Genomic DNA, 25,879 nt, shown 5'->3' with positions numbered 1-25,879 from the left:
AATAGATGAGAAGCCTGTGGCTAATGGATTTCACTGGTAAGAGATAAAAGGCTGATTACGCAGTAGAGAAAATGAAGACCCAGTGCATTAATGACGATTTACAGGTCAATTCACTTACATGAGTGATTTAAAATGCACCATCTGTTTTCCAACTGGGTGTTTATAACGGTCATTTTTGTAGGAAATCATCTCATTCGTCCAGTAGGAAGGATAGCTGGCTGCCATGACCAAAGAATTCATTACTCAATGGGCAAGCTACTTGTACATTGAGAAGCTGGTCCTTGGATAGAATACATGTTATTCCTCTGAGATTATGTTTAAAGCCCTTCCAATTTAAATAGTATCTGGAGACTATACCCCATTGGAGTGACCTCTGGGGACTCACATTATCTCCGTGCCATGAGAAGATATCTGCAGAGAATGTTCGTGGAAGGATAGTTACTCTTCCAAATGTTTCTGAGTCAATCTAAATTCAGCCTTGTATTTTTGGAAGTTGATACAGCATGAAAGTATATACAGCATCTTTCCTTTATCAACTTGGCCACAAATCCCTCCCATGTTAAATAGTTTAAAAACTGAATGAAACTAAATGTCTCTGACCTAAGTAATAAAAGAACATGTTCTGGAATGTCTCAGAATCCTTTGTCCTAGAATTCAGTATTAGGCAAAGCCATATCTGGAGTTAGGAAAGGGTAGAGTGAAAGAACAGTCTTGATAGAGGGCTAGATTCTAGAATCATGAGGCTGCCTTAGGTTTAGAGTTATTATGGGAATATAGGACCAGCCCCAAGTTGGGAGTCTGATCTGATCACACTGAAAAAACTAGCCTGGCTATGAACTCATTCATTCTGAGTGAAAGGCTTCTTAAACTTGTTTGTATCCTGGACCCCTCAGACAGTTTGGTGAAGCCTTTGGACCGCATCTTGGAATAATGTTTTTAAATGCATATAATAAAATACATAGGATTATAAAGGAAAACAATTATATTGAAATTTACTTACAGAAAAAAAAAATTTTTTTTTTAATTTACAGAGTCCAGATTCTTAATCTGGGATTCTTAGCCCAGTCCTCAAAGATCCTTAATCCCTAGAGCAATGAGAAGAATGGCCTAGATAAACCAGAATTCTTAACCTTGGTTCCAATCATGCTAAACTTTCCATTCTATGTTGTACCTGCTAGGTAATGCTCTGGCCAACCAACTACCTCATCACTTCTGGTTCCCTTGGTTCAGGATTATTTTGGATGGGTTTTCCTGAAAAGTATCACCAGCATCTTTTACCATGCCTTCTAAGCATTACAGACCATTCTATCTGAATTCAGAATGAAGGATTGTTATGATTGTCTTAAGTATCTCTGATAATAGAAAAACAAATCCAAGAGCAAAAAGAAATAACAGATAACATTTAAATTAGGATCCCTTTTAAAATCTAAATTCATTCATTCCAGAGTTCACTAATTATTTCAGCCATAGCACAAAAAAAAAGCACTTTAAATTTGAGATTTTCAGGATGTTCATGTAATTTTGTTCCCTTATAAACAGTTTTTAAATCGTCATCCATATAAACTGCCTCCATGCAAATTAAAATAACTACAGTTTTACTGCATACTCATCAGATTGTTAGAGGTGAACAAAGATGAAAATAGACCTTATTAGAGGAACTATGGGAGGAATGATGCACTAGAACATTGTTTTTGTAGCTACAAATCAGCCCATTTTGTGTTCATTTGTTTTTCTTGTCTGACTTTTTGGGACCTTATTTAGGGTCTTAGTGGTTTGCCCAGGATCACGCAGCTAGTCATTGTCTGATGACAAATTTAGTCTCAGAGACATGACTCTCTGATTTTAGGCCTTGTGCTCTATCCACTGTAGTATTTTCCAACTCTTCTGGAAAACAGTTGGTAATTTTGTAATCATCTACCATTTGACCCAGCATCCTTCTACTGGACATAGACACCAAGTAGGTAGGTCATAGAAATAATGACCACATATACAACAAAACACTTTTTTGGGGGGTATGTATTACATATAAAAGAAAGCATTTTTTGGTGAGGGCAAAAAAACCAAAAATAGGTCTTCATCTGATGGGAAATGACTGAACAAATTGTGGAATATAAATATAATGGAAAATTGTACTGTTAGAAAGTTTGCAAATGAAGGATTCAGAGGACATGAGAAGACTTGTATGAAGTGATATAGAGCAAATTAAGGTGAATCAGAAAAAACAACAAAAAAATACTAAAAAGAGGGTTTTTTTGTTTTGTTTTGTTTTTTGTAACCGTAAGGAGCTTGTGAAATCTAACCTCTTCTTTGAATAAAGGGGAGGGGCAAGTGAGTGCAAAATGTTTTCCACAGCATCAGACCCTGGTTGTTTCGGCTGACTTGTAAGTCCTTTTCTTAGTTATGAGAGAAAATGTGTGTGCGCGCGCCTAGTATGCACGTGCGTGTGTGTGTGTGTGTGTGTGTGTGTGTGTGTGTGTGTGTGTGTAAACAACCCTTAGGTAAAACAAAAGGCACCAAGAAACTTAGAGGCAGGTCCCCAGCTTCTTTGTCCTTGAGTTTGCAGGAACTGCTCTCCTCAGAAGGGCTGCAGGCTGTGCAGCGGGGCCGCAGATGCCCCGGGCCGCCGCAGCGCTCCCTCTGCCCTTTGGGGGTTGTAGAATCCGGAGCACGGTCAGAGGCGTGATTAGCCGGGCACAAGGGGCTGCCGAGAGGAGGGGTCCCCAGGCCGGTGGCCGGGAGGGGGAGGAGCCCCGAGGGCGGGGCCGAGAGGAGGAGGAGGAGTCTCTGAGGGCGGTGGCCGGGAGGGGGAGGAGCCCCGAGGGCGGGGCCGAGAGGAGGAGGAGCCCCGAGGGCGGGGCCGAGAGGAGGAGGAGCCCCGAGGGCGGGGCCGAGAGGAGGAGGAGTCTCTGAGGGCGAGGCCGAGAAGAGGAGGAGCCCCGAGGGCGGGGCCGAGAGGAGGAGGAGCCTCTGAGGGCGAGGCCGAGGGCGGTGGCCGGGAGGGGGAGGAGCCCCGAGGGCGGGGCGAGAGGAGGAGGAGGAGTCTCTGAGGGCGAGGCGAGAAGAGGAGGAGCCCCGAGGGCGGGGCCGAGAGGAGGAGGAGCCCCGAGGGCGGGGCGAGAGGAGGAGGAGTCTCTGAGGGCGAGGCGAGAAGAGGAGGAGCCCCGAGGGCGGGGCCGAGAGGAGGAGGAGCCTCTGAGGGCGAGGCCGAGGGCGGTGGCCGGGAGGGGGAGGAGCCCCGAGGGCGGCTGCTTCAGAAGCGCGCTCGGTGAAGAAAGAGCTCCGGGCCGGATCGGATTTGCGGTATTTGACTTAAGCTACTTCTTTGGAAGCCGAGGAGGGTCCTGTGGCTGCAGTCAGTCAGTGGACAGCCGGGCCTCCTCCGGGAGCCTCCGGAAGCTGTGAAGTCTGCCCTGGCGTCCCGAAGAAAGAAGCATCTGGCGGAAGGAGCGGAGCAGAGTGGAAGTTTGAGGCCCCCTTATTTCTTATGCAGGGATGGTTTAACTAAGGCAAAAGTAAACACTACGCCTCCTGTGATAGCTGTTGTTCATAATTTAATGAGGAGTCCGTTGTGACTTCTATTGTAAACGCCAAAGTGAACATGAAAACACACGCACCACCCTCTCCCTCTGCCCCGCGTGCCCGTGGCTGAAGCGGCCGGTTTGAGACAAGCACACGGATTCAGCAGTGAGAGCTGAGGGGCGTTTATGGGACTTTGCTCCAATTCTGCTGACCCTGTACTTTGAAGACACTATTGCTAAAAAACAAAACGAAGCAGAGAACAGTTTACTTTATTGGCCTCCCCTTTTTGTCCAGCCCTGTACTTCCCATATAGGAGACTCCTAATGCGGAACCTCCCTTTTTCCAGGGCAGATCGGTAGTCGGTCTGACTTAGGCTTTGCGAGTCCCCCGGTACCGTGCGAGGGGAAGTGACCCGCCACGTTCACGTAGCCAGCTGCGTCGGAGGCAGGATTTGAGTCCAAACCTTTCCCAGTTCTAGAGGGGCCTTCTGCGTCTTGGTATCTCGGGCACCTGGTAGTCCCCACTCAAGGCAATCACTAGACAAGTATCCCTATCGTCCTGTCTTTTGTTTGCACTGTTGTAGTCACGATTGCATGTTCTGCGTCCCTTGATAACAACTCTCCCCGTCTTTTTCTGAGTTCCTCACCTTCAGAAGTTCGTATGGTACCAAAAATGTTCTGTTACATTCGTGCGCCGTCATTTGTTCACCCATTCTCCAGTTAATGGGCACCCATTCTGTTCTTTGCTACTACTGAACGTTTCAAGCAATGGCCCAAACTATAGAAGAGGGGAGCAATTTAGTAGGCAAAGGAAGAGAATGGAGGCCTCAGTTCCCTTTGAGCAAATCATCTAATCATTCTGGATTTTGATTTCTTCATCTATAAAATGAAAGGTTTGGACCTTTTTCATATGTATACAGAGACAGAGACAGAGAGAAAGAGAACTTGAACCTTTTGGACCTAAATAAACATTTATTGAGTATCTACTATATGTCAGGGGGATTCAGGGAAAGATGATAAACATTTATTAAACACTGTGTGCTGGGCATTGTGCTAAGCTCTGGAGATAACAGGAAAGAACATCAGCATTTATTAAGCACCTACTGTGTGCTGGGATATAAAGAAAAACAACCAAGCAGTCGGTATTTTTAAGTGCCTATTATGGGCCAGGCTTTGTTCTAAGTACTAGGAATCCAGAGCCAAAAGGTAGCCTCTGCTCTCCTGGGGCTCCCAGGCTGAGGCGACCAGCTGACCTCAAGTCCCTTTCTCCTCCCACATTTGATGCTGCTCCTTCCTCTACCTTGCACTTCCATCCATATCCCCGCCTCCCTCTGCTCTTTGATAAAGTGGACATGACCTCGCCCTTGAAGTGCTGTAATGAAGATCACATGTGGTAGTAAAGTGTGAGGTTTTTTTAAAGGCAGATATTAACTTTAAAATACCCTGTAAATGTTAGCTGTTTGTTATTATTTCTTCCTGTCTAGATATCTCTCTTTTGGCTCCCTTTCTAGGGAAATGCAGGATTCATTGAGAGATAATTAGTAGTTAACAAAATAATGATTTAATAAGATAATTTAATAAAATTTTAACAAAAATGATTTCACAAAATAGTTTATACAATGTGCAAACTAACTGATTTTCTTGATAGTCTTGTTTTTGGTATATGTTCAGAAGTGGGGTTTTCTTGTTTTGTTGTTTTTTAACTTTGAGCATAAGGATACTTTTTAGACAAGACCAATTTTTGTCACCCCCTAGTTATAAATTACTTCATAGTTGATTCTTCATAGACATATCCTGAGGCTAAAATTGTGGAACAAATAGATCTGATTAATAACACAGAATCCCATGATAAATACATTTTAGAACTCTGTTCTTGCCCTGTGGGTTGTCATACCAAACTAATATATTGCCTCAATCTAAAAACTGGGCATCTCATTAATGATGGTAATAACAACTGATATTTTTATGCCTCTTTGAAGTTATGAAATTACAATAATTCTATAGTGTAGGTTATTACTCCCATTTTATAGATAAGAAAACTGAAGATTGGGTGGTTAAAGAATTTGCCCAAGATTGCACAGCTGGCAACTATCAGAAGTTGAATTGGAACCCAGAGTTCCTGACTCAAATCATTTTCTAGATGGATCACTAGGTACAATGTGCAAGCCAAAGCAGTCTTTGTTCTTGATGACATCCCCAACATTTAACTCAATGTCCATTAGATGAGAACACTGAGGACAGGAATTATCTCTTAACCTCTATCCCTAGGGCTTAGTACAGTGACAGGCATTGTTTTTGTAGGTGCTTAATAAGTGTTTATTGATTGAATGTCACATAGTAAATTAAGTTTTTAATATGCTTGTTGAGTAATTATTTTGATTATGATCTTCAAAATATGTTTTTAGAATGATTCAGTGCTATGACTTTTCTATAGAATATATATTTTAAATTTCTTTAATATGATATATTAAGAAGATAAGGTTTAGAAGTAACATGTTTTAAAGATCATCTTGTCCAAGACACATGGGTCTATACAGGCAGTTTTCAAAGAAAGAAATCAAAAGTTTTTAATAAGCATATTATTATAGTAAGCAGTAAATCACTAATAACTAGAAAATTACAAATTAAAGCAACTTCAAGTTTTCACCTCATACCTACCCTTCTAATAGAGATGACAAATGTAGGAGAGATTGCATTTTTTAAAAAAGACATACTTATGCATTGTTGGTGGAGCTGTGAATTGTGTAGCTGTTCTGGAAAGCAATTTGGAACTGTTCCCAAAAGGTTAGTGAAGTGTGCATATCCTTTGTCTACTGATACTACAACTAGGTCTAAACTGGGAAAGAAATTGGAGACAAAGAAAAAGAGTTCTCTATGTACAAAAATATAGCAACTTTTTTGTAATAGCCAAAAAATTGGAGACAGAAGGCATTTTCTCCTATTTGGAAGTGGCTGTTTATGGTATATGAATGTAATGGAATATTATTAGGCCATAAAAAATAATGAAATAGTTTCAGAGGAAACTGCAAAGATTTCTATGAACTATTATAAAGCAACGTGAACTAGAACTGTTTATACAATAAAATCATAAAAATCATAGGAAAAACAACTTCGAAAGAATTTTAAGAACTCTAATCCACACAACAATAAACCATGAGTCCAAAAGCATGTCTGCAGATAGGTGGTAATCTTAAAAGAAAGAATTGTTTTCATATGTAGCCATTGTTGGAATTTGTTTTTTGCCAGATTGCTATGTATCTATGTATTGAAAACTTTATTTTTCAGATTTTTATTTTCTAAATTCGAGGAGGGAGTAAGTAGAAGGGCCTATTTTTTTTCTTAAACTATGACCAACCCCTCCTTTTTTCAAATCAGGAAACTGAAACCCAAAGAGAAAAAAATGCCTTGCTTGCCCAACTCAGGGATTATCAGAGCTGCGGCTCAAAGCTGGGTTCTCTGACTACCAGCATCCCTTCCAGGATGTCATAGCTGCTTGCTTCTGGTGCGAAGCATAATGACTAACATTCGGTTCTTTGGTTCTTGCCCATGGAGAGACATCAAAAGGTCATTTTGTTTTGTGGTGGTTGTTTTCTACCAGGCTCGGTTTTTCTACTTGACACTCTTCATTGCTTAAATCCTATATTAGTCATAGAGGAAAAGCTTAAGCTGCAATTTTGACTGGCTAAATTGTCAGCTAGTTGTCAGCAATGCTGCTGATATTAAATGAATTCAGGTCCAGTTTTAGGCAGAGCATAAATCCTTGGCAATTCATGGAGATTTGTGGGGTAGAGGAAGAGAGGATAATATAAAGCAGCACCAAACATTTTGATAATTATAGTTTCAGGAGATCAGAAAAAAATAATTTGAGATTCACTTCAGTTTGTCGTATAAGGAACTATTCTAGGCACTGAGAAATCAGACAAAAATGAAGCAATCTCTGCTCCCAAGAAGTTAGCTTTCTCCCGGGGTAAGAAGGAAGAGAGCTATAAAGGGATGAAATACAGGAGAATTTGGGAAAGAATAGTCCTAATAATTGGCAGATCACAAAAAGCTTCTTTTAGGATAGCGAGGCCTCTTACTTGAGGTCCCTGGTCTGTTATTTTTTCTTTCATAGTTTGATAAATATATTTTGGTTTCTATCATAATTTATGCATTTTGTTTTATGCATTTAAAAACATTAAACTGAATTCATAGGCTTCACCAGGCTTACTACCCAAGGGTCCTGTGACACTCCAAATTATTAAGACCCCCTGTTATAGAGGGTGGAACGCTGGGCCTTGCAGAAGGTTAGGATTAGTGTTTTCATGCATTTGGAATGAGGAACAAGAGGACCTTTCCAAATGAAAATAAGATGTAGATATTTACTTCTAAACAAATAAAGATCGGAAAGGGAATTCTCAGATATTGGGCAGGAGTAGATAGGTACCAGCTGCAACAAAAGAGTTTGAGAAAGTGTTTGCCTTAGTATTTCCATGGATCTGCAATCTCATGCTGTATGAGAGAGGTCTCTTCAGTGATGATGATCACAAGCCATCCATTAGTAAGTCTTCCCTCTTAACATGTGACCAGCTTCCATTGCTTCAATATCTTCATGAGTAATATATTTCAGTCTCCTTATCCACCCTAAACTTTCCATCCTCCTTGGGCTAGCTGGTCATAGGAGGGCACAAAGAAGCAGTCATTAAGAGTCACTTAAGGAAAAGAAATCCCTAAGAGGCTGAAGGTGAGCTAAAGGGCTTTTAAAAACAAAAGACTATAAAAAAATAACAAATGTACAAAAAAGAGTATTAATTCTCAATAGTTAGAGATAATGGGAGAGTGCATTTAGGAGAAAGGAATGGAGTGGAATGGGGGGCAAGATCTTTTTGAATCCTAGCCTGTAAATTGGGATTATTTTTGTTCTTGGAATTACAGTAATAGTCTAGGCAGAAAAAAAAATCCAAAAATGAATGAAGGAAAAAAATTATGAAGGAAATATATTAATTTACTCTTATTAAGGATATGACTCAAGGAGAGAAACACCAGTCTACAGTGAATTCTGTATTAGGCCCTGGCTAGGTCTTTAGAAAGAAAAGATTTGCCTTTTTTTTTTTTTTTTAAGTCATTAGAAAAAAAAAATGAAGGAAATTAAAGGCAAGCGATCTCAGCTATAACTTATCTTAACAAGAGACCGGTGAAGCATCATGGCCTTGAGTGAGACAGGAGCTTCAGGGAATCTTATACACCTGAGATGAAATCATCTAGCCAGCACCTAGTAAAGGAAGGAAAATAGTCAACAGTCAACATGGGATAGATCATCCACTGATCTCTGGCTTTGCTCTTCAATCGCATTTAGCTAGCGTGTTTCACAACTTAAGTGGTTAATCCACATACTTACTTACAGGATCCCAGACCCAGATCTGGAAGAGTCATGTCTTTTGTTTCACAGAACCTTGGAAGTGGCTGGCCACAGGTTACACAAGCAAGAATCATCAGAGGTGGGATTTGACCCCAGAAGACCTTTCTTCTTTTTCCCACCTAGGAATATATGTGCATTTAGATAGATAGATAGAAAGAAAGAAAATTTTCAGTTTTAATTTGGGTAACAACAACAACAATTATTATTACTAACATCATTATAGTAATAATTTTGTCATCCTTAGGTAGCATTGAATTGAGTCACATAACACCTCAAATTCTCTGATCCTATAAATTCAATGAGAAAAAAACAAACAAAAAAGAAGTTATGATATCAAACCAGGGGGTAAAAGATTACAACCTGATCATTGTACTAATTCATATAATGTTAAAAAGGCCTAAATCAGGGACTTGAGAAACAGGACAAGGGACATATGGGAAAGATAAGTGATAATATGATTTTCTTGTCAGTGGTAGTAATGTGGCATAAAAATTGTGTGTTTGGAGAAAGAAGGGTGGGCAATGAGCAAGGGGAGGAGATTGTTTCAGTGCATCTGAAAAATCTGAATAATACATTTGAAGGAATAAACGCTCCTTGCCAAAACTAAGTGAGGTTTGACTTTGAAACCTTTTTTCATTTTGAGCTAGAAAAAGTCAATGACAGTGATCTAGTGAAAGCCAAACCAAACCTAATTCTTCAAGCAAACTCCAGAACTATTTACTTTCACATCAAAGAAGCATATTTGAAGGTTTATTGAAAGCCCAAGGGAATATAAAGATTAGAAGTGGTTGGGGCACTTTTGATCACCTCTTATGTAAGAGATCTGTGGAAGAAAATGGACAAGAGTCACACAGATAAGGGATTGTGCTCAGCATAGGTTGAGATCATGTCTAGAGCAGTGAGATGGATTTGATGGAATCTAATTTAATATTATCTACCTCATGAGTTTGTAAGCTCCTTGAGGACAAGATTTTTGCCTCTACTTTTATATTCCCAGCACATACAGTATCTGGCACATAGTGGGTGCTTAACAAATATTTGTTGATGGATCAATGCAAATTAAAATAAAAATATAAACTTTAAGAAGTACACCAAGTGTTTTCAATAACATATATTTATGCTATTTGTGATGTTTTCAATAAAAGCTTGAAGAGATTATTCAAAATCCACTGTTTGAACAAGTTTCTAAATTTTTGTTACCCAAACATCTGGTTCAACAGCTGGCAGACAGACTGCTTTGCATTAAATTTAGAAAATTGAAAGTAACATCACTTTCTCTGTGTTTGTATGCAGCTGTTATATATGTGTCCCTTTGTGGGTGTGAATTTGATTCTTACTGCATTATTTCACAAATAAAAAATTTTTTTGGTCTGACAAGCTCATTATAAACAGATTACTGAATTCCTTACTTCTTTCTCTTTTTTTAACAGCTTGGATCATCTTCTTCAGTGCCTTTTACCTCCATTTTTTCCCAACTTTCTATGACTGTTGTTGTTCCTCTCATTATCGGACAGGTAAGTTCCACCCTTGTATATCCAGCCTTCTGGCAGGAGAAATGAATAAATGTGAAGGGAAAGGAATAAGCATTTATATATGTGCCAAGCACTATGGTAAACACTTTTCGTGAATATCACATTTGAGCCTTGAAAGACAAATTTCAAGACTGAGAAAAAAGTCCCCGAACCTTGTAGTAGATATTTCTTTACTATACAGACATCATATTATACGTCCCTTTATCTATTTTTATCACTCTTACATGAAAGGCAGTATGGTATAATATAGAATGGACTGACATTATAGTCCAGAAAACCCAGTCCAAATCTAACCCTGACATTTGTTATTCTGGGCAAATCACCCGTAATGCTCCTCGGCAATTCTCTAAGACTGTAAGCTACAGACAAGTTGGTTTTTTATACCAGTATAGGCAGTTTCCAAGTTGGCGACTCCTTACATAGATCACAGGATCATAGAAAACCTCTAGTTCATCACTCTCCTTTTGTGGATGGGAAGACTGAGGTTGGGAGAAATTGTGTCTTGCCCAAAGTCAGAAAGTTGAAATGAAAGTCTGGACAAAAAAGGGGGAAAATCACTTTTGTGTACATGAGTGATGGTAGAACAATCCTGTGGTAGGATTATTGAGTTTCTTCTAGCTTTTCTTTAGCTTGCTTGAAAACAAATGGAAAAACACTAATAAGCAGTGAATGCTGTTGAGGACATAATATCCTCAATATCAGTTCCTAGGAAGACATGGATATAGTTCAATCCTAGTGATATTGCCTACATTGTTGGAACCAGTTATCTGTCATCTTGATTAATTATGGATCTCAGTAGGGACGGGGCCTGTGATTTCTTTGGTATAAGAACATTCTGAATGAGGAAACTCCACCAATGTGGGTTAGTAACATCAACATGGTCTTACGGCACTTAGTGGACACATGATTTACCAGGACACACAGCAAGTGTGTGTTAGCGACAGAACTTGGAACTAGGTGTTCTTGGTTACCTGTCATAATAGGCTCTCTATCCACTGAGCTGTGTGGATGATATGTCAGGAATACATCAGCGATATGTGATGCTATGCACATGGCGATGTCTTCCAACAATACAGATCTCAATACATTTCTCTTTTAGTATATAAGGTCTTAAAAAAAATTGCTAAAGCTCTAAAAGGTTAAATGATTTCCGCAGGATCATGTAGCTATAATGTGACAAAGGCAAAACTCGAACCAGTCCTGGATCTCCTAGGCTATACCACAACTCAGTGGAAAATAACATAATAGAGTTTTAATTCTATGATTTCCTTCTGGTAAGTTTAGAGTTACTTTTCTACCTTCACTTACCTTAATTTTTCATAATGAGCGATCCTCATTACATTAATTTGTTTTTACTTTTTGTTTTTTTTTTTCCCATGGAAATGTTAGATATTGGATTACTTGCCATCTAGGGGAGGGAGTGCAGGGAAAGGAAGGAAAAAATTTGGAACACCAGATTTTGCAAAGGTAGATGTTGAAAATCATTTATGCATATGTTTTGAACATAAAAACTTTACTCAAAAAAAGAGAGAAATTTGCAAATCTAAAAAAAAGAAATGTTAGCTATTAGGGGAGAGGGAAGGGGGAAGGAGGGAAAAAATTGGAACAGAAGGTTTTGCAAGGGTCAATGCTGAAAAATTATCCATGCATATGTCTTGTAAATAAAAAGCTATAATAAAAAAATTAGATATTGAGTTCAGAATGGAATCTTGCTGAATTCCTTCTTAAAATTTCGTTCTGCAAGACTACATTTCCAGAGAATGTTCATGAAAATGAATGTTCCATTTCCTAATGCAGAACAGGAGTTAAATTTGATTTATTACTCAAAATCAAATATATTATTTTTCTGTTGGACAAATGGACAAAATTTTAAACATGGAGAAAGGACTGAAACTAAAACAAAGAAGAGAGAAGGTTCTATAATACCTTGTAACCCCAGTGGAATGATAATAGAAGAATTATGGACCTCACAGAATCCTGGGGCTGTAATTGCCTAACTAGTCCTTAAAATAGCATAATAGGTACATGTAATCATAGCATGGTTAGGTAGATAGTGGTTGGCTGCTTGCTTAAAAATCAGACCATACAAGACTTCTAAGAAGAGAATATTTTAATGGCATCTTGTCGTTTAATCTCAGATCAACTATAGAGTACATTAATGTTCATCTCTGAAGGTATAACAAATACAGTTGGCATTTCACCACTCCGTACTTTGTGTGTCACAGACAATATCAGTTTAGTACTTTGTTTACTTTCTTGGTACTAGAAACCAATAATAGACAGTAACTCATAATTGATATACATTGTTCTTTATAGGCTAAGAAACATTTCAAATGCCAGTGGTATAAATAAGCACACACTTCAGAATGAATTAGGATTGGATCAAAGAATCTAAATTTTTACATAGTTCTGCAGGATCCTATAGCTATATCAGCATAGGACTCCTAAATTGAGAGGAGTGTTGATTATTCCCACTCACAAGCTTTTTTTCCCCTATCCATATAATAAGTGATAAAGTATTATTATAGAGATTGTTTTTCTTCCCTATCCATATAATAAGTGATAAAGTATTTTTATAGAGTTTTTTTAATGCTTGTTTTAATTTCCATCACTGTCACTTCTCATAAGTAAAGCAAACAAATGCACGGACCGAGTCTGATGAGTTAGGATTCATTTAGTCACAAGGTCATTATCAGTAATCTGGGGTTGAGATCATTGCCTCCAAGGTTATTACATCTATCTGGATGTCTTCTAGTATGGTTTTAATTTATGTTATTATGGCCACAGATATAGTTATCTTGGTTCTCCATGCTTCCTTTATGTCAGTATACACAAGTCTTCTAAGTTTTTCTGAATTCTTTGTGTGTGTTATTTCTTGTGGTGAAAAAATATTCATTATATTCCTAATACCCCTGTTTATTTAACTATTCTCCACTCAGTGGTCATCCACTTTGTTTCTTAGATTGTTGTTGGTATTTGGGGACATTTTTATATTTGTTGCATTCCTTTTATTCAAAATTCTTGAAGATAGGAACTATCTTTTGCTTCTTTTTATATCCCCAGTATTTAGTCCAGCTGACATATAGTAAGCATTTAATAAATGTTTACTGTTTCATTGTCATTTGAAAATTTGACAGGTGATCTTTTCTGAACCATTTTCTTTCTTTTCTCTTTTTGAGTCCCTAAGTCTTTGGTGAGTTTTAGGTCAGACTCCCTCCTTCTACAGGAAGTTCATCACTCATCCAACTAAAAGTAATTACTTTGCCTTTACTTATCTGTGAACATATTCTTAATCATCTCCCCCCAACCCCCCAGGAGAATATATGCCACTTGAAGGCAGGCACTGTTTAATGGGAGTGGAGTGGGGAAAGGTTTGTGCCCTCTGACTAACTAGCACAATAACCTTGCACATAGCAAGTTCTTAATAAAAATGTTTGTTGACTGAAATTGAATTTCCAGAGTTGACAGAAAATAGAAACAATGAACACTGCTATAGTATTTTCTTTCCTCTTCCAATAGACCTTTTTTCTCCATATCTAAATGCTTGTGACAAATTTTTATTTTATACTTTTTATTTAAGAGTGATTTATGATTAAATGTTAATGAAATAGAATTTTCACCACCTTTCATCATATTCAACTAGCTCAGGCATTTTTCAAAGCAACAGACTTTGAAACCCACTGTTTTCTATGAATAAATAATAAAAAAGTATATCTGTGCATTATTAGTCATTCATTCTCTGGTCTCTCCATTAGTGATTCATTTTCCAGTTTAATGTTGGCACTGTTGCTTTCATATTAGACCTTCCTTAACTAAAGTTAAATTAGGAGATATTAAGCTTGCACCTTCCTGCAACCTCTAGAATTATATCAGTTGTGTCGATGGGAAACTACCCCATTACCTTATATTGTTTCTGGTTAGCGGGAACTATTGGTTACATTATTCAAGGAAATACATTGAAAAACTGGGTGGTCTAGAGGAAAAGGGAAAAAAAACTGAAACAGCAAACAGGATATGTGGGTTCTGATTCTTGGACTTCTACTCAATTCTTATGGCAATATACCTTTGCTATCTGCAACTCAGTTTTCCTGTCTACAATATGACACTAATAATATCTTTCCTTGCTGGGGAGTCCAAAGAGGAAAGAAAGAATATAGCCCAAATGAGTATCACTAGGAAAACTTCCAGAAAACAAAGAGAAATTTGAAAATGCAGCAAAAGTAAAATCACCTCCAAATAACACAAATTAAACAAAATCACACAGATTTTAATCCAACAATCAGGAAGCATTTGTTAGGAAGTTGCTATGTGTTAGGACTGGGAATACAAAGAAAAGGAAAAAGCAGGCTTTGGTATAAGAAACAATATAATGGCAAAAATGTTTAAATGTTCATCAAATGCTGGATTTCATTAGATTCTCTGCCATTGACCCAGAGAATGGGTCCTAGAGAGGTTTCAGCTGACTGTTGCTTAAGACCTAAAACATAGCGAACAGAGTAGAAACCATATTTATATTTGATGGGATACTGTGTGGGTGTCAGAATCAGATAGGGAGCCACATATTGACTTAGAAAATCATATATTAACATTATCTATGTTTTATTGTATTTTTATTTTGTTAAATATTTTCCAATTACATTTTAATCTGTTTTAATTCCTCAGGAGTGTTCCAGGCTGTGTGCTCTAGTATACTGGGTGAAAAGCATAAAGATTTTGATCTTGGGGAAATTATGTTTCTTCTTTAAAAGGAAAAGCTTAGCAGTAAAATTGCTACCATCCTTTCCTATTCCCATTAAGAAAATACTTACAAATTCTAAAGAAAGGAAAGAAGAAAAAGCAAAAATGTAATACCAAAAAATTGACAAACTTAAGAATTAAATATCATTCTTCATAAGGATTCTAGGGTTAGAGGTAATGTATCAGAATGAACAGGATTCTGGACTTAGGGTTTGCAAAGCCCTATGTTCAGATCTCTTATACTTGATAGCCATGTCATCCTAGAAAAGTCAAAACTTCTATGTCCTTCAATTAGTTTCTACCAAATTGGGATCTGCAAATTTAGCTGCTGTGTAGGGAGTTTGTGAAGATGATGAAATCACAGTTTTTTTCTCCTCTTCCCATATTATTTTAGGATATAAGAATTCTTCACTAAGATGAGTTATTTAACCCAATTAATGACCTGATAGATGGTAAATAAAATTCTACTCTTTGGAAATGCAGAGATCAATCTAAGCTTCCCTATTTGTAAAACTTGTACCTTTTCAAGTTCTTAATTTAACATAGAAAACTGAAGTATTGAAACCAAGTCAATAAGATTGAAGTTTAGTGACATGGGAAAGAATTTCTACCACCACCCTATCCTCAACCCTCTGGGGAAAGCATAAAAGATAATGAAGATACTATCATTTCTTAATTTTTATTAGTTCATTGAGGATAAATGCATGAGCATAAAACCTGATAAAAGATAAGGTTGACCTCTGCACCAGAATGTTGTTTTCCCTTCTCAGTATGTTTTTTTTTTTTTTTTCCTCAAGAGAAAATACTGGAACTTCTGTAACCAGTGCCTCTAGCAAAATCTTTGCCTTCTTAAGATTTTATTAAAAAAACAAAAATAAACAAAAAACAAACCTCCTAAAGGACAAGGCAGTTCAGATGGGGTAAAATTGGCATGGTTCTTGTTCCAAAGGAGAACTGAATGGAAAGTGCCAGATTTGTAGGTCCTAGAAGTACAGGACTTTCATGGGATCAGAGTTTTAGAGTGAGACCTCAGAGGTCATCTAGTTGAACCCCCTAATTTTACAGATGAAGAAACTCCGACATATGTCAGTGACTAGCTTAAGGGTACACTCCTTCGCCACTCAGTTTCAACAGTGAAGTATTTTTAGTTGCAAAATTTTTAAAAATCTGGTAATTTGAGTACTTAAAAAGAGCAGCTACTTCTGGGGATCAAATGCTTATTTTAAAAAATAAGATTGAACTTAATAGTTATAGATCCTGGCCAGATAGAAAATGATAGATTCAGCACCTAGGACAGTGCCTGGCACTTAAACATATTTATGCATATTTGTTGGTTGAGTAATCAATGCAGCCAAAATGCCCAAGGTGAGACTCATAATAAAGGGAAAGGTTGCAAACAGTTTGTTCTGCCCTGTTGTGATTGTTTCATTTGATGTGACCTTAATTTGAAATGTTCCTTTGCAGTACATTTTTCTTTATGTTTATTCAAGTAGCAGGAACAGTATAGAATGCAAAATATATTTAAAGGTGAGGTACTTTATTAGGATCATTAAATTCAGGGGACAAAGGGCCCCTTTCTATCTCCTTTAAATGGCATATTGTTAGAAGTCTATTTAGTCCTCAGATCATTGGTAGTTTGTTATGAGGACATGGAGTATTGGGCATTTAAAACTATTTTTAACGTTTACAAATACAACTGGTGATTATAGAGCAGTTTATTGATAGGTTATTTAGTACCTACCTAATATGCTAGTATTTTCCTGTTCCTCTTGGCTTCCATACTTTTGGGGGAAGAAGAAGGGTATAGAGGATAGAAATTTCATATTTTCATTTTCTCTAGGACTGGGTTCATGTGGTCTATAGAATGTTATAATCAGGAGATTTCTGTTACTCAGATGTTTCACTTCAGCATAACCTCCTCCAATGTCAAATGGATAATATTTAACAATAATACCCCATTTAATGTGCTAAGAGACCAGAGGTACAGGGTTAGATTATATCACTTCTTACTGGCTGCTGAATGACTATGGACTTCCGGGCTTCATTTTGTTCATCTATAAAAATGGGAAGATGAGGAGGTTGAACCGCTAATGTTCCTTCAAGTTCCAAATCTATAGAATAACTTTCATTTCTTAGAGAAGTTGATTTTGAATTTATATTTGCCTGTCTGCTTGATATTGCCCCGTGCAAGTTTATAAAATACATCAAAAGTATGAAAAGCCTTTGTAAATTATCCTGCTCTCAGGAGACTTCCAAAGAGCCATGACTTTGATCCAAGGTCATAACTTTTGCTTCACCAGCAGTTCTAGTGTCCAGGATCAATATTTATTCCAACTGCCAAAAAAAAAAAAAAAAAAAAAAAAAACCACTCCAAAAACTTAGCCATTTGAAAAGCTGTTTTTTGGTGAAACTAATTTTTTATTCTCTATAAGGCTTTACAGTAAAGCTTGAGGAGACCAAAAATACTATTATTTTATGTCTTTTGTCTATAACAGTAAAGGTTAAAATAAATTTAAAATCTTAGAAAATTCTTCATATAATGAATACTGTTAAGTAAAATACGGAGTTGATTTTTTTGAATATTTCAGTATGATTTCTCTTTTTAAAAAGAACAAGAGATATTTTATAAAGTTACTGATTTCATTTTGGAGTTTCAAGTTGTTAACATTTTTAAAATGCCCCTTTATTTTTATATATGCCTTCCATATGGACCCTTCACTGTTACACTGATAACAAATGACATTTAAAAATTAACAGAAACAAATATAGAGCATTTGTAATAGTTAATTCCTGTTGCCCCCCATTATTCCACCAAAAATGAAATATGTTTGAATAACTATTTTATGGGACAAAGACTGGTTATATAGTTAATATGAGTTCAGTTGTCCTTTAGTGTTGTCTTCAGTTATTATAGTAGATGTTTATGTTGTTCCTCAAGTTCTGCTCTCTTTGCTACAGTTCATGCAAGACACCCAAATTTCTCTGAATTATTAGTTTTTTTTTTCAATTTTTAAGAACTCAATGACATTCTATTGCATTTTTATGCCAAACCTGCTTGGCCATTCTTTAATTGATGGACAAATTTTGCAAAGCATTTCATCTCATTTCATGATCAAAACTACCTTATGAGATAGCTGCTATAATTACATATGTTTTACGGATGAGGAAACTGAGACTGAGGCTGATGAAATGACTGCCCGCAGTCACATTACTAGCCAGTGTCTGAAACAAAATCTTCCCAACCCCCAAGTTGAACTCTTGTTGATTGTACCACCTGCCTGCTGTGCTCACTGCTCAGATGCCTTCAAAGGATCCATTTATTGACTGACCCTTAGGAAAGGCACTGGTTAGTTCTTAAAGAAGCTCCAACAGAGGATTATACTGTCACTCACAGATTTTTGTAAAGTGTATTCTGCTGTGAATTTGTCTTCTTTTTCAAGGCATGTTAATGATACCGTTTTTAGGAGATAGGAGAACCCCATGGCAGAAGTCAGTACAGGTTCCCTGACCTCATTATTGCTAATGGATCATGGTAGCGCAACCTGCTGTGGTCTTTCAGATTCCGGTCACACAGGATAATTGAGTGACAAGTCTCTACTGTGGAACTAAGGATATAGCTTTAAAAGAGTCCACCCCTTCTCCCCCCCACCCATTAAATGAAAGTTTTAAATAGAAGTTAACAGATGGTTCTCAAAGCCAGATTCATCCCTACTATTCAGATCTTCCGCGTCACAGCAAGTTCAGAAAATGAAGGTGACTTTTATCATTAAACTTTCATTTTACAAGACTCTTGCTAAACAACTTCAGATTCTACTTCTCCTGTCATGGTGAAGTCATGGCAGGTTTGCTCATTTTCAAGTGTTAATTCTGGTATTCTAAGAGCATGCAAATGGCATTTGTCTTTGGATTTACAAAAACTCTAGATATTCAGAGTTTGAATTATTTAAACTCCCACAACACATGCACTTTTTGCTTTTCAAGCATGAGTTATAATTTAATTAAAAACTTCTGGTGCATCGCTGGCTTTTTAAAATATTAATATGTTTCATGGATCACTTTAGATTATCTGCCATCATGAAATTCCTAAAGATGTCAGATTTTTAAGATTCCCAAAGATGCACTTGGAATGGTCTGTTGAGGCAAGGGGGACAATGATAATTGCATCCATCCATTAGGATCAGCAGAGGAGATAAACTTTGGGGAGGCTTAATGGGCATGTCTCAGTGACAGCTAGCAAAGAACATTTGGCATGATTAAGGATGGATTTGAATGCAATTGAAAATATACTCTCATTATGGACACCCAGTGGAAGTTGCAGTACAAATGTTAAATTCCCCAGAAGAAGAGTTGTGTGGCAATGAAGCTTTGAAATCCATTGTGGCCCTCGTCCAAATTATTCTCTTCCCTTTATGTCTTTCTGCTGTCAAGTTCACTTTGTGCTGCCCAGCTTGGCTCCTGAAACCCTCTGAAAACGAGGCAGACCTGTTGCTTTCTCCATTTCAGATTGTCCGAAGGTACATCAAGGATTGGCTGGAGAGGAAGAAGCCCCCGTTTGGGACGATCAGCAGCTGCGTTCTCCTCACCATCATCTACACGACCTTCTGCGACACCTTCTCCAATACCAACATTGACCTGGACGGCCTCAGCCTCCTCATCATTTTGTTCATAAGTAAGTGGGCCCTCCCTCTCCCGTGGCCGCCTCCTGCGAGCTGGGTCTCTGCAGTGGCCATGGTGACCCGAGCTCCCTGGGGACTTTGGTGGGTTAGCCAGCACTCCTCCAGGCCGGCTCACCCTCAGGGGGATGGCTGCTGGCTGTGTTCTGCTTAGGAAGCCCTTCGTCCCTTACACAGCATCCGAATGACCGTGGGTAGAGATCACAAGGGACCAGTACCAGGTCCAGACGAATGAGCCAATGGCCACATCTGTGAAGTTCAACAGGAAGAGGACTCTTGGTCCTGGAAATAGGGAGAGTCGGCCATGTGTGATGAGCACGGGGAGTACTGTGCCCAGAGCAGAAGCCCCAAGGGCAGGTTCTGGCTCCCCTGCCCATCGTTGCTGGGGCAGGGCTCACCCTCTCCCGGCTTTGGCTCCCTTACTTGTAAAATGGCAGCTGGAGGCAAAGCCATTTCACTGGGTTCTTCTAAGAGGTGTTTTCCTGGAGGAGACCCATGAGGAACATGGTGGCAGTATTTTAGGGTTTGAAGGCTGTCATGAGGAAAAGGGCCAAAACAGAGTCAGCAGCTCTTTTGTAGAACTCTGCTCCCATCGCTGCTTCATAATATTACCCCTGCATAACTTCCAGCCAGGGTCCTCTCCTTCCAGCATGGAGTTGACCCTGAGTTCTCAAAGAGTGTGTCAGGAGAACGTGAGGCTCAGGCAGAACCTACAAAAGTGCCAAGGCATTAGGTGTGAACCCAGCATGCCATCTTGGGCTGCGTTACAGGAGGAATTAATTCTAGGTAACCCCAAAAGCGTTGATGGGGGCAGCTAGGCGAGGCAGGAGAGAGAGCAGCAGCCCTGGGGTCAGAAGGACCTGAGTTCCGATGCGCTCTCAAACATTTGACTAAACTTACTAGCTATGTGACCCCGAGAGAATCTTTTAACCCTAATTGCCTTGCAATAAAACAAAGAGTGGATGCTCACATGCCCTGCAGCCTTTTCAGGCTTCCCCGGGAACATAGTGTTTGAGAAGGGTATCAATAAGCAGCTGAGTGCCAGAGAAGGCAGCCAGAATGGTGAGTGCCTCAAGCTCATGACACTGAGGACTGGCTGAAGGAATCAAGGACATTTATCCTAGAAAAGAAAATATTTCAGAGGCACACAATGGCTGCCTTCAAGTGTTTGGAGGGCTGTCTTTGAAGAGAAAGATTAGACTTGTTCTGTCCAGCCAAAAGTAGAGTCAGTGGGTGCAAGTTGCAAAGAGGCGGCTTTAAGCTTTAGTGTCAGGAAAATCTTGCTACCAGAGCTGTCCCTGAATAGAATGAGCTGCCTCATGCAATTATTATCTCATTTAATCCTCAGGGGCTGCTATCATCACCATTTTACAGTTGAGGAAACCGAGGCAAGCAGGTTAAGGAGCTTGCTGGGGTCACACAGGTAGCAAGTGTCTGAGACCAGAGTTAAAGCCCATTTTTCTTGGCTTCAGACCCATTGCTCTTCCTGGCACCATGAGCCGCCTCCGGAGGCGGGAGCCGGAGAGCCTCTTGTACTTGTTGGCAGTGGTGACTCCCTTGGGCGGGACTGGCCAGCAGTGGCTGGCCGCTGAACTCCTTCCAGATCTCGGGTCCTGTAGGTCTGCTTTCCATGCACCAGCCTGGCTAACGGGCAGGAAGCTTTTCGGCAGCGGGTTGGCCGTTGGCAGGTAACTTTTTTAAGCCACACATGCCAGCGCCCAGCAGATAATTGAATGATCACAGACTTAAGCCATCTCTGAGGCTGTCTAATCCAACCGTCTCGTTTGACAGATTAAGAAACGGCCCCCGAAAAATTAAACGGCTCCCCCATGACCATGTGCAGAGGCAGCCTTGGCCTTCTGACTGCAGAGCCTGTGCTCTCCCCACCAGCCCACGTTCCTCCAGAGCTCCTAAGCCAGCGGCAGCTGTGTAAAAGCTGTTGGCACTAATACATCTTCAGCCTTTATAATGCTAATTTTTTCTGTTCTCTTTCAGTATTTTCTGTCCAGCTGAGCTTTATGTTTTTAACATTCTTCTTTTCTACAAGGTACGTGAGTTGATTTCTGGTGCTGGTCCCTTATTTCAGAAAGGGGGGTTCAGAATCTCTGCCCAGGCTCCCCCTGCCATTTGTAGAGGTGCGGCAGAGATCTGCCTCCCTCTCCCTCGGTCCCCTTCCAGCTTGGCAGGTCCTCTTCAGCTTGTAAGTGGGAGGTTTCTCTCTTCCCTGGTGATGTGAGGAAAAGGAGCCATGGACCCGAAGGATGCAAAGTGTGAGCCTGGAGTGCAGTGAGGCACTTTTTTTCAGATGCAAGTGTGCCCAATTACAAAAAGTAAATGAGTAAAAACAAAAAATAAGAATTTGTAAAATAGAGAAACCATTGCATGGGTTTGTGATTTACAAAAGAATTCTTTACTTGGCAAATTAATGATAAGCCTTTATTAAGTGGCTGCTACAGGCCAGGCACTGGGCTAAATGTTGGGAACAAAAGCAAAATGAGAATCCTTCTTAGAGTCCCCGATTTCCTTCAAATCACAGCTTACATCAACCTGCAAGAGCCTCCCGCTTCCAGAGAAGGATCCTTTCCATCCGCTTTGCTTGCATTGTATGCCTGTTTATACACATTCTAGCATCCACCAGGCACTGGCTTGAATTGCAGTTCTCTGTGCTTTCACATCTTGCTAAAAGAAAACTGAGGCTGACAGAAAGGACCAAGCCAAGTCCCTCGTCTGGCCCACTCCCTCATCCTACCTTTGATGTGACGGACATCTTCCCACGTCTCACATGTCTGTGACATGAGGGTGCCATCCTCGAGGGCAAGGACTGTTTTGTTCCTCCTTTCTATCCAAAGAACTTAGAACAGAGCCCAGCAACAATAGATGTTTGTTGATTGACTAAAACAGTCCCTGGCCTGAAGGAGCTTACCTTCCAGCAAGAGAAACAACATCTGAAGTGCATTTAGGCTAGATGTAAAATAAATGCCAGGGAGTGTTGCTGTTTGTCCATGACATCAGCAAGGTGAGTCCATGACTTGCAAGTAAATTGGATCTCAGTAGGGGAGGATAGTGCAAAGAGGGTCCAGGGGCCAGATATAGAAAAGGACAACTGGCGATGGCCCTGGATGCAGTGGGAGCCCCAGTAGGAACAGCAAAGTGTTTTTAAGTAGAAACTTAAAAACATTTGTCTGATGCATTTAAGATGAGGTTCACTTCTAGAAACACATCCATGGGATACACAGGAGTCACAGTGGCTCATCCAACATTGCGGATTGCCTGGGACATCCAGGGCAGATGTCACAGGGGGTGCAAGGGGATACGCTTGCCTTTCCTAGTCCCTCTCCCTGCACCTCTCTGCTTTGCATGTACTGATCGGGCAGTCTGTGCTGGACACTGCCCGCTCTTAGAAGGCAGGTACCTGGACATTTCTTCAGCTTTGTGATCTCATCTAGCACATAGTAAGTAAGGTCTCAGTCAGCACTTAGTGAATGGAACTGTTTGCTGTGCAGGGTCCATGGGGATGAATGACAAGCTGGTCCCTGTTTGCCAGAGGATAACTAGTGAGTGGTAAAAGCATCGATTAAGTATTTATGATGTACCCGGCGCAGTGCTGAGCTCTGGGAACTCCAACCAGGAAGCAAGATAGACCCTGCCCTCAAGAAGCAAGGGAAGGCGCTCAGAGGCCTCGTCTCGCACCCAACAAGGCAAAACCCCCTGAAAGAGCCAGGGTCTGGTGGGAGGGAATGACAGGAGGCCAGAGACTGAGAGGCAGGGTTTGGAAGTGCCGGAAAGCACTCTGCTTGGGAAGATCGGCTGGGTCTTGGGAGGGATTTTGCTTGGTCCTTTTTGCCAGACTCATTTTCTCTTAGCAAGGTGTGAAAGCACAGAGTGCTGTAATTCAGGATAGTGCCTTGTGGGTGATGGTCAGTGTCCAAGGAAATTAGGCAAAGGAAGGCATATTTCCAAGCAGAGAAACCCAGAAATACAACCTAAGGAGAGGACTTGAAGTAAACCCAGAAGGGCAGGGTCCTTCAGAAAGCAGAGATGGGACAGGGGGAGACGGCCATTGTGCACCGCCTTCAGGGTTCTCGTATCTCAGCCAGCTCGGGCTTGGTGACATCCCTGAGCGACTGGGAGGACAAGCCTAACATCCTCGCCCAAGATGAGGAAACAAGCCTGGAGATAAGCGTGCGTTTTAATAAATGACCAGCGGGGCTCCTGCGGGGGCTTCTGCGCTTAGTTCTTCCCGTTGGGGCCCAGGAGAGCAGTTCCTTACCTCAATGGCAGCCCTGCTTGAAGATGGCCAAGTGTATCCCTGCTAAGTGTTCTCATCTCCAGGCTGAGCATCCCCAAGCTCCATCAGCTGTGATCCCAAGGCCCCTCCTCATCACTGGGGCTGGACTTTTGTGCTAGTACTCCAGGCTATGGGTGTCCCTCCTAACTGTGGCTCCAGGGCCGAATGCGATGCTCCGACTGGGGTCTGACCATGGCAGAGCAGAGGGGAGTGCACCTCACTCTTCCTGGGCACCGTGCCTCCCCTAACACAGCCTCTGTTCAGGTGGGAAACCGGCTGCCTCACTTTGAACTTGGGAGCCATTAAAACTTCTAAAACTTAAAGAAAGGATTGTCTGGAAAAACACACAGGCAGAGTACTCTGTACATGCAAAGAAAGGCAAAAGCCAGTCCCTACCCTCAACTGACTCAGACCACTTACAAAAAGAGAAAAAACAACAAAATAGAGAAAAGAATAAATGGGAGGACGTCTTAAGAGGGAAGGACCTACCAGTGGGGGAGCCTGGGGGAAGGTCTCTTTCAAAAGGTTGTATTTGCAGTCTTGAAGGAAGCCCGGAGGCAGAGGCGAGGGGGGAGCAGGGGTGGGACAGCGTTAGTTCTGAGACCATGGAATTTAGAGGCGGAGGTCTACAAGCTAGACTCTCTAATTACCCAAAGGAGAAAAGGGAGACTTAGTGAAGAGAACTTATTTGCTTAAGATAATGGGATACTATATAGTAGATCTGCCAGCCAGTTAAATTTCTGCAGTGGAGATTATTTACTGGCTGCCCCCTGAGTATGAAAGGCACCATGGAGCAGTGGGCAGCTCGGAGAGTCAGGAGACCCTGGATTCCCAGCCTCCTGGATACCCGACTGTGGGCCTGGGCAGGTCGGGTTCTTTTGTGTCATCTTAGCCACTAAGTCGGAGGGAAGCTGTAACTTGCCTTGGGGAAGGAGTTTTTAAAAGTTTTTAAAATGCTAGCGGGCATTTCTTTTAAGGTATCATCCCTAAATCAGCTAGCCTTCCCATAGAACTTCGGTTTCCATATTGGATCCTTCTAGCCCTTTGAGGTTGCACTCCTCCTATGGTTCAGTGTGCTCTGCATCTGAAAATAGCAAGACCCAGAGCTAAGTGGAGATGGGTAAGGTCAGAGGGAGCGTTCCTTCCTGACCCCAAGCCTGGGGCTGCCCACTGCCTGGCCCTGGCTTGTGTATCACTGTGAGGATCCACTCATACTGCAGTGCTCATTTAATAAATAAGCATGGCCTGAGGGTGAAGATAAAAGATCATAGATCCAAAGCAACTGACAGCATCATCTAATTGTTTTTACAAATGGGGAAACTAAGTCCGGGAGAGGCCAGATGACGTGTTTGAGGACACGTGGGTAGCACGTGGCAAAGCCTGGAATTTGTCCTCAGCCCCTTTGCTCCAAATTCAGAGGGATGCTCCAGCAAGCTTAGAAGCTCGAGAGGTTGCGGTTGGGAGGGACTTTGTTCTGTCCTTGGAAAGAATGATGAACATTTATTTTGCACTGTAAGATTTATTCACATTATTTCATTTGAACCTCACCACAACCCTGTGAGTTCAGTGCTACAGATATGATTGCATATGAAAAAAACTGAGGTTAAGAAATTTAAAGATTTGTCCATGGTGTGTGTATCTGTGTCTGTGTCTGTCTATCTGTCTGTCTCTGTCTGTGTCTCTCTCCTTGTCTCTCTGTCTCTCTGTCCTTCTGTCTCTCTCTGTCTCTCTTT

General features: G+C 40.5%; 1 protein-coding gene across 5 annotated transcripts in view; it reads left to right on the top strand.

Moving 5' to 3' along the window:
* Positions 1 to 25,879, top strand: part of SLC10A7 (solute carrier family 10 member 7) — a 263,521-nt gene that overhangs the window by 201,342 nt on the left and 36,300 nt on the right. For 3 of the 5 annotated variants that reach the window (XM_051965832.1, XM_051965837.1, XM_051965833.1), the window contains exons 7-9: positions 10,347 to 10,430; positions 19,689 to 19,854; positions 21,854 to 21,905. In XM_051965832.1, the coding sequence (XP_051821792.1) occupies positions 10,347 to 10,430; positions 19,689 to 19,854; positions 21,854 to 21,905 (302 nt within the window). The remainder of the gene's footprint in view (positions 1 to 10,346; positions 10,431 to 19,688; positions 19,855 to 21,853; positions 21,906 to 25,879) is intronic. The other 2 variants (XM_051965836.1, XM_051965835.1) reach the window with 1 other exon arrangement.

This window comes from Antechinus flavipes, chromosome 6 (genome assembly GCF_016432865.1).
Source record: "Antechinus flavipes isolate AdamAnt ecotype Samford, QLD, Australia chromosome 6, AdamAnt_v2, whole genome shotgun sequence".
NCBI classification, from domain to species: domain Eukaryota; kingdom Metazoa; phylum Chordata; class Mammalia; order Dasyuromorphia; family Dasyuridae; genus Antechinus; species Antechinus flavipes.
This window is presented reverse-complemented; position numbering and strand designations above follow the sequence as displayed.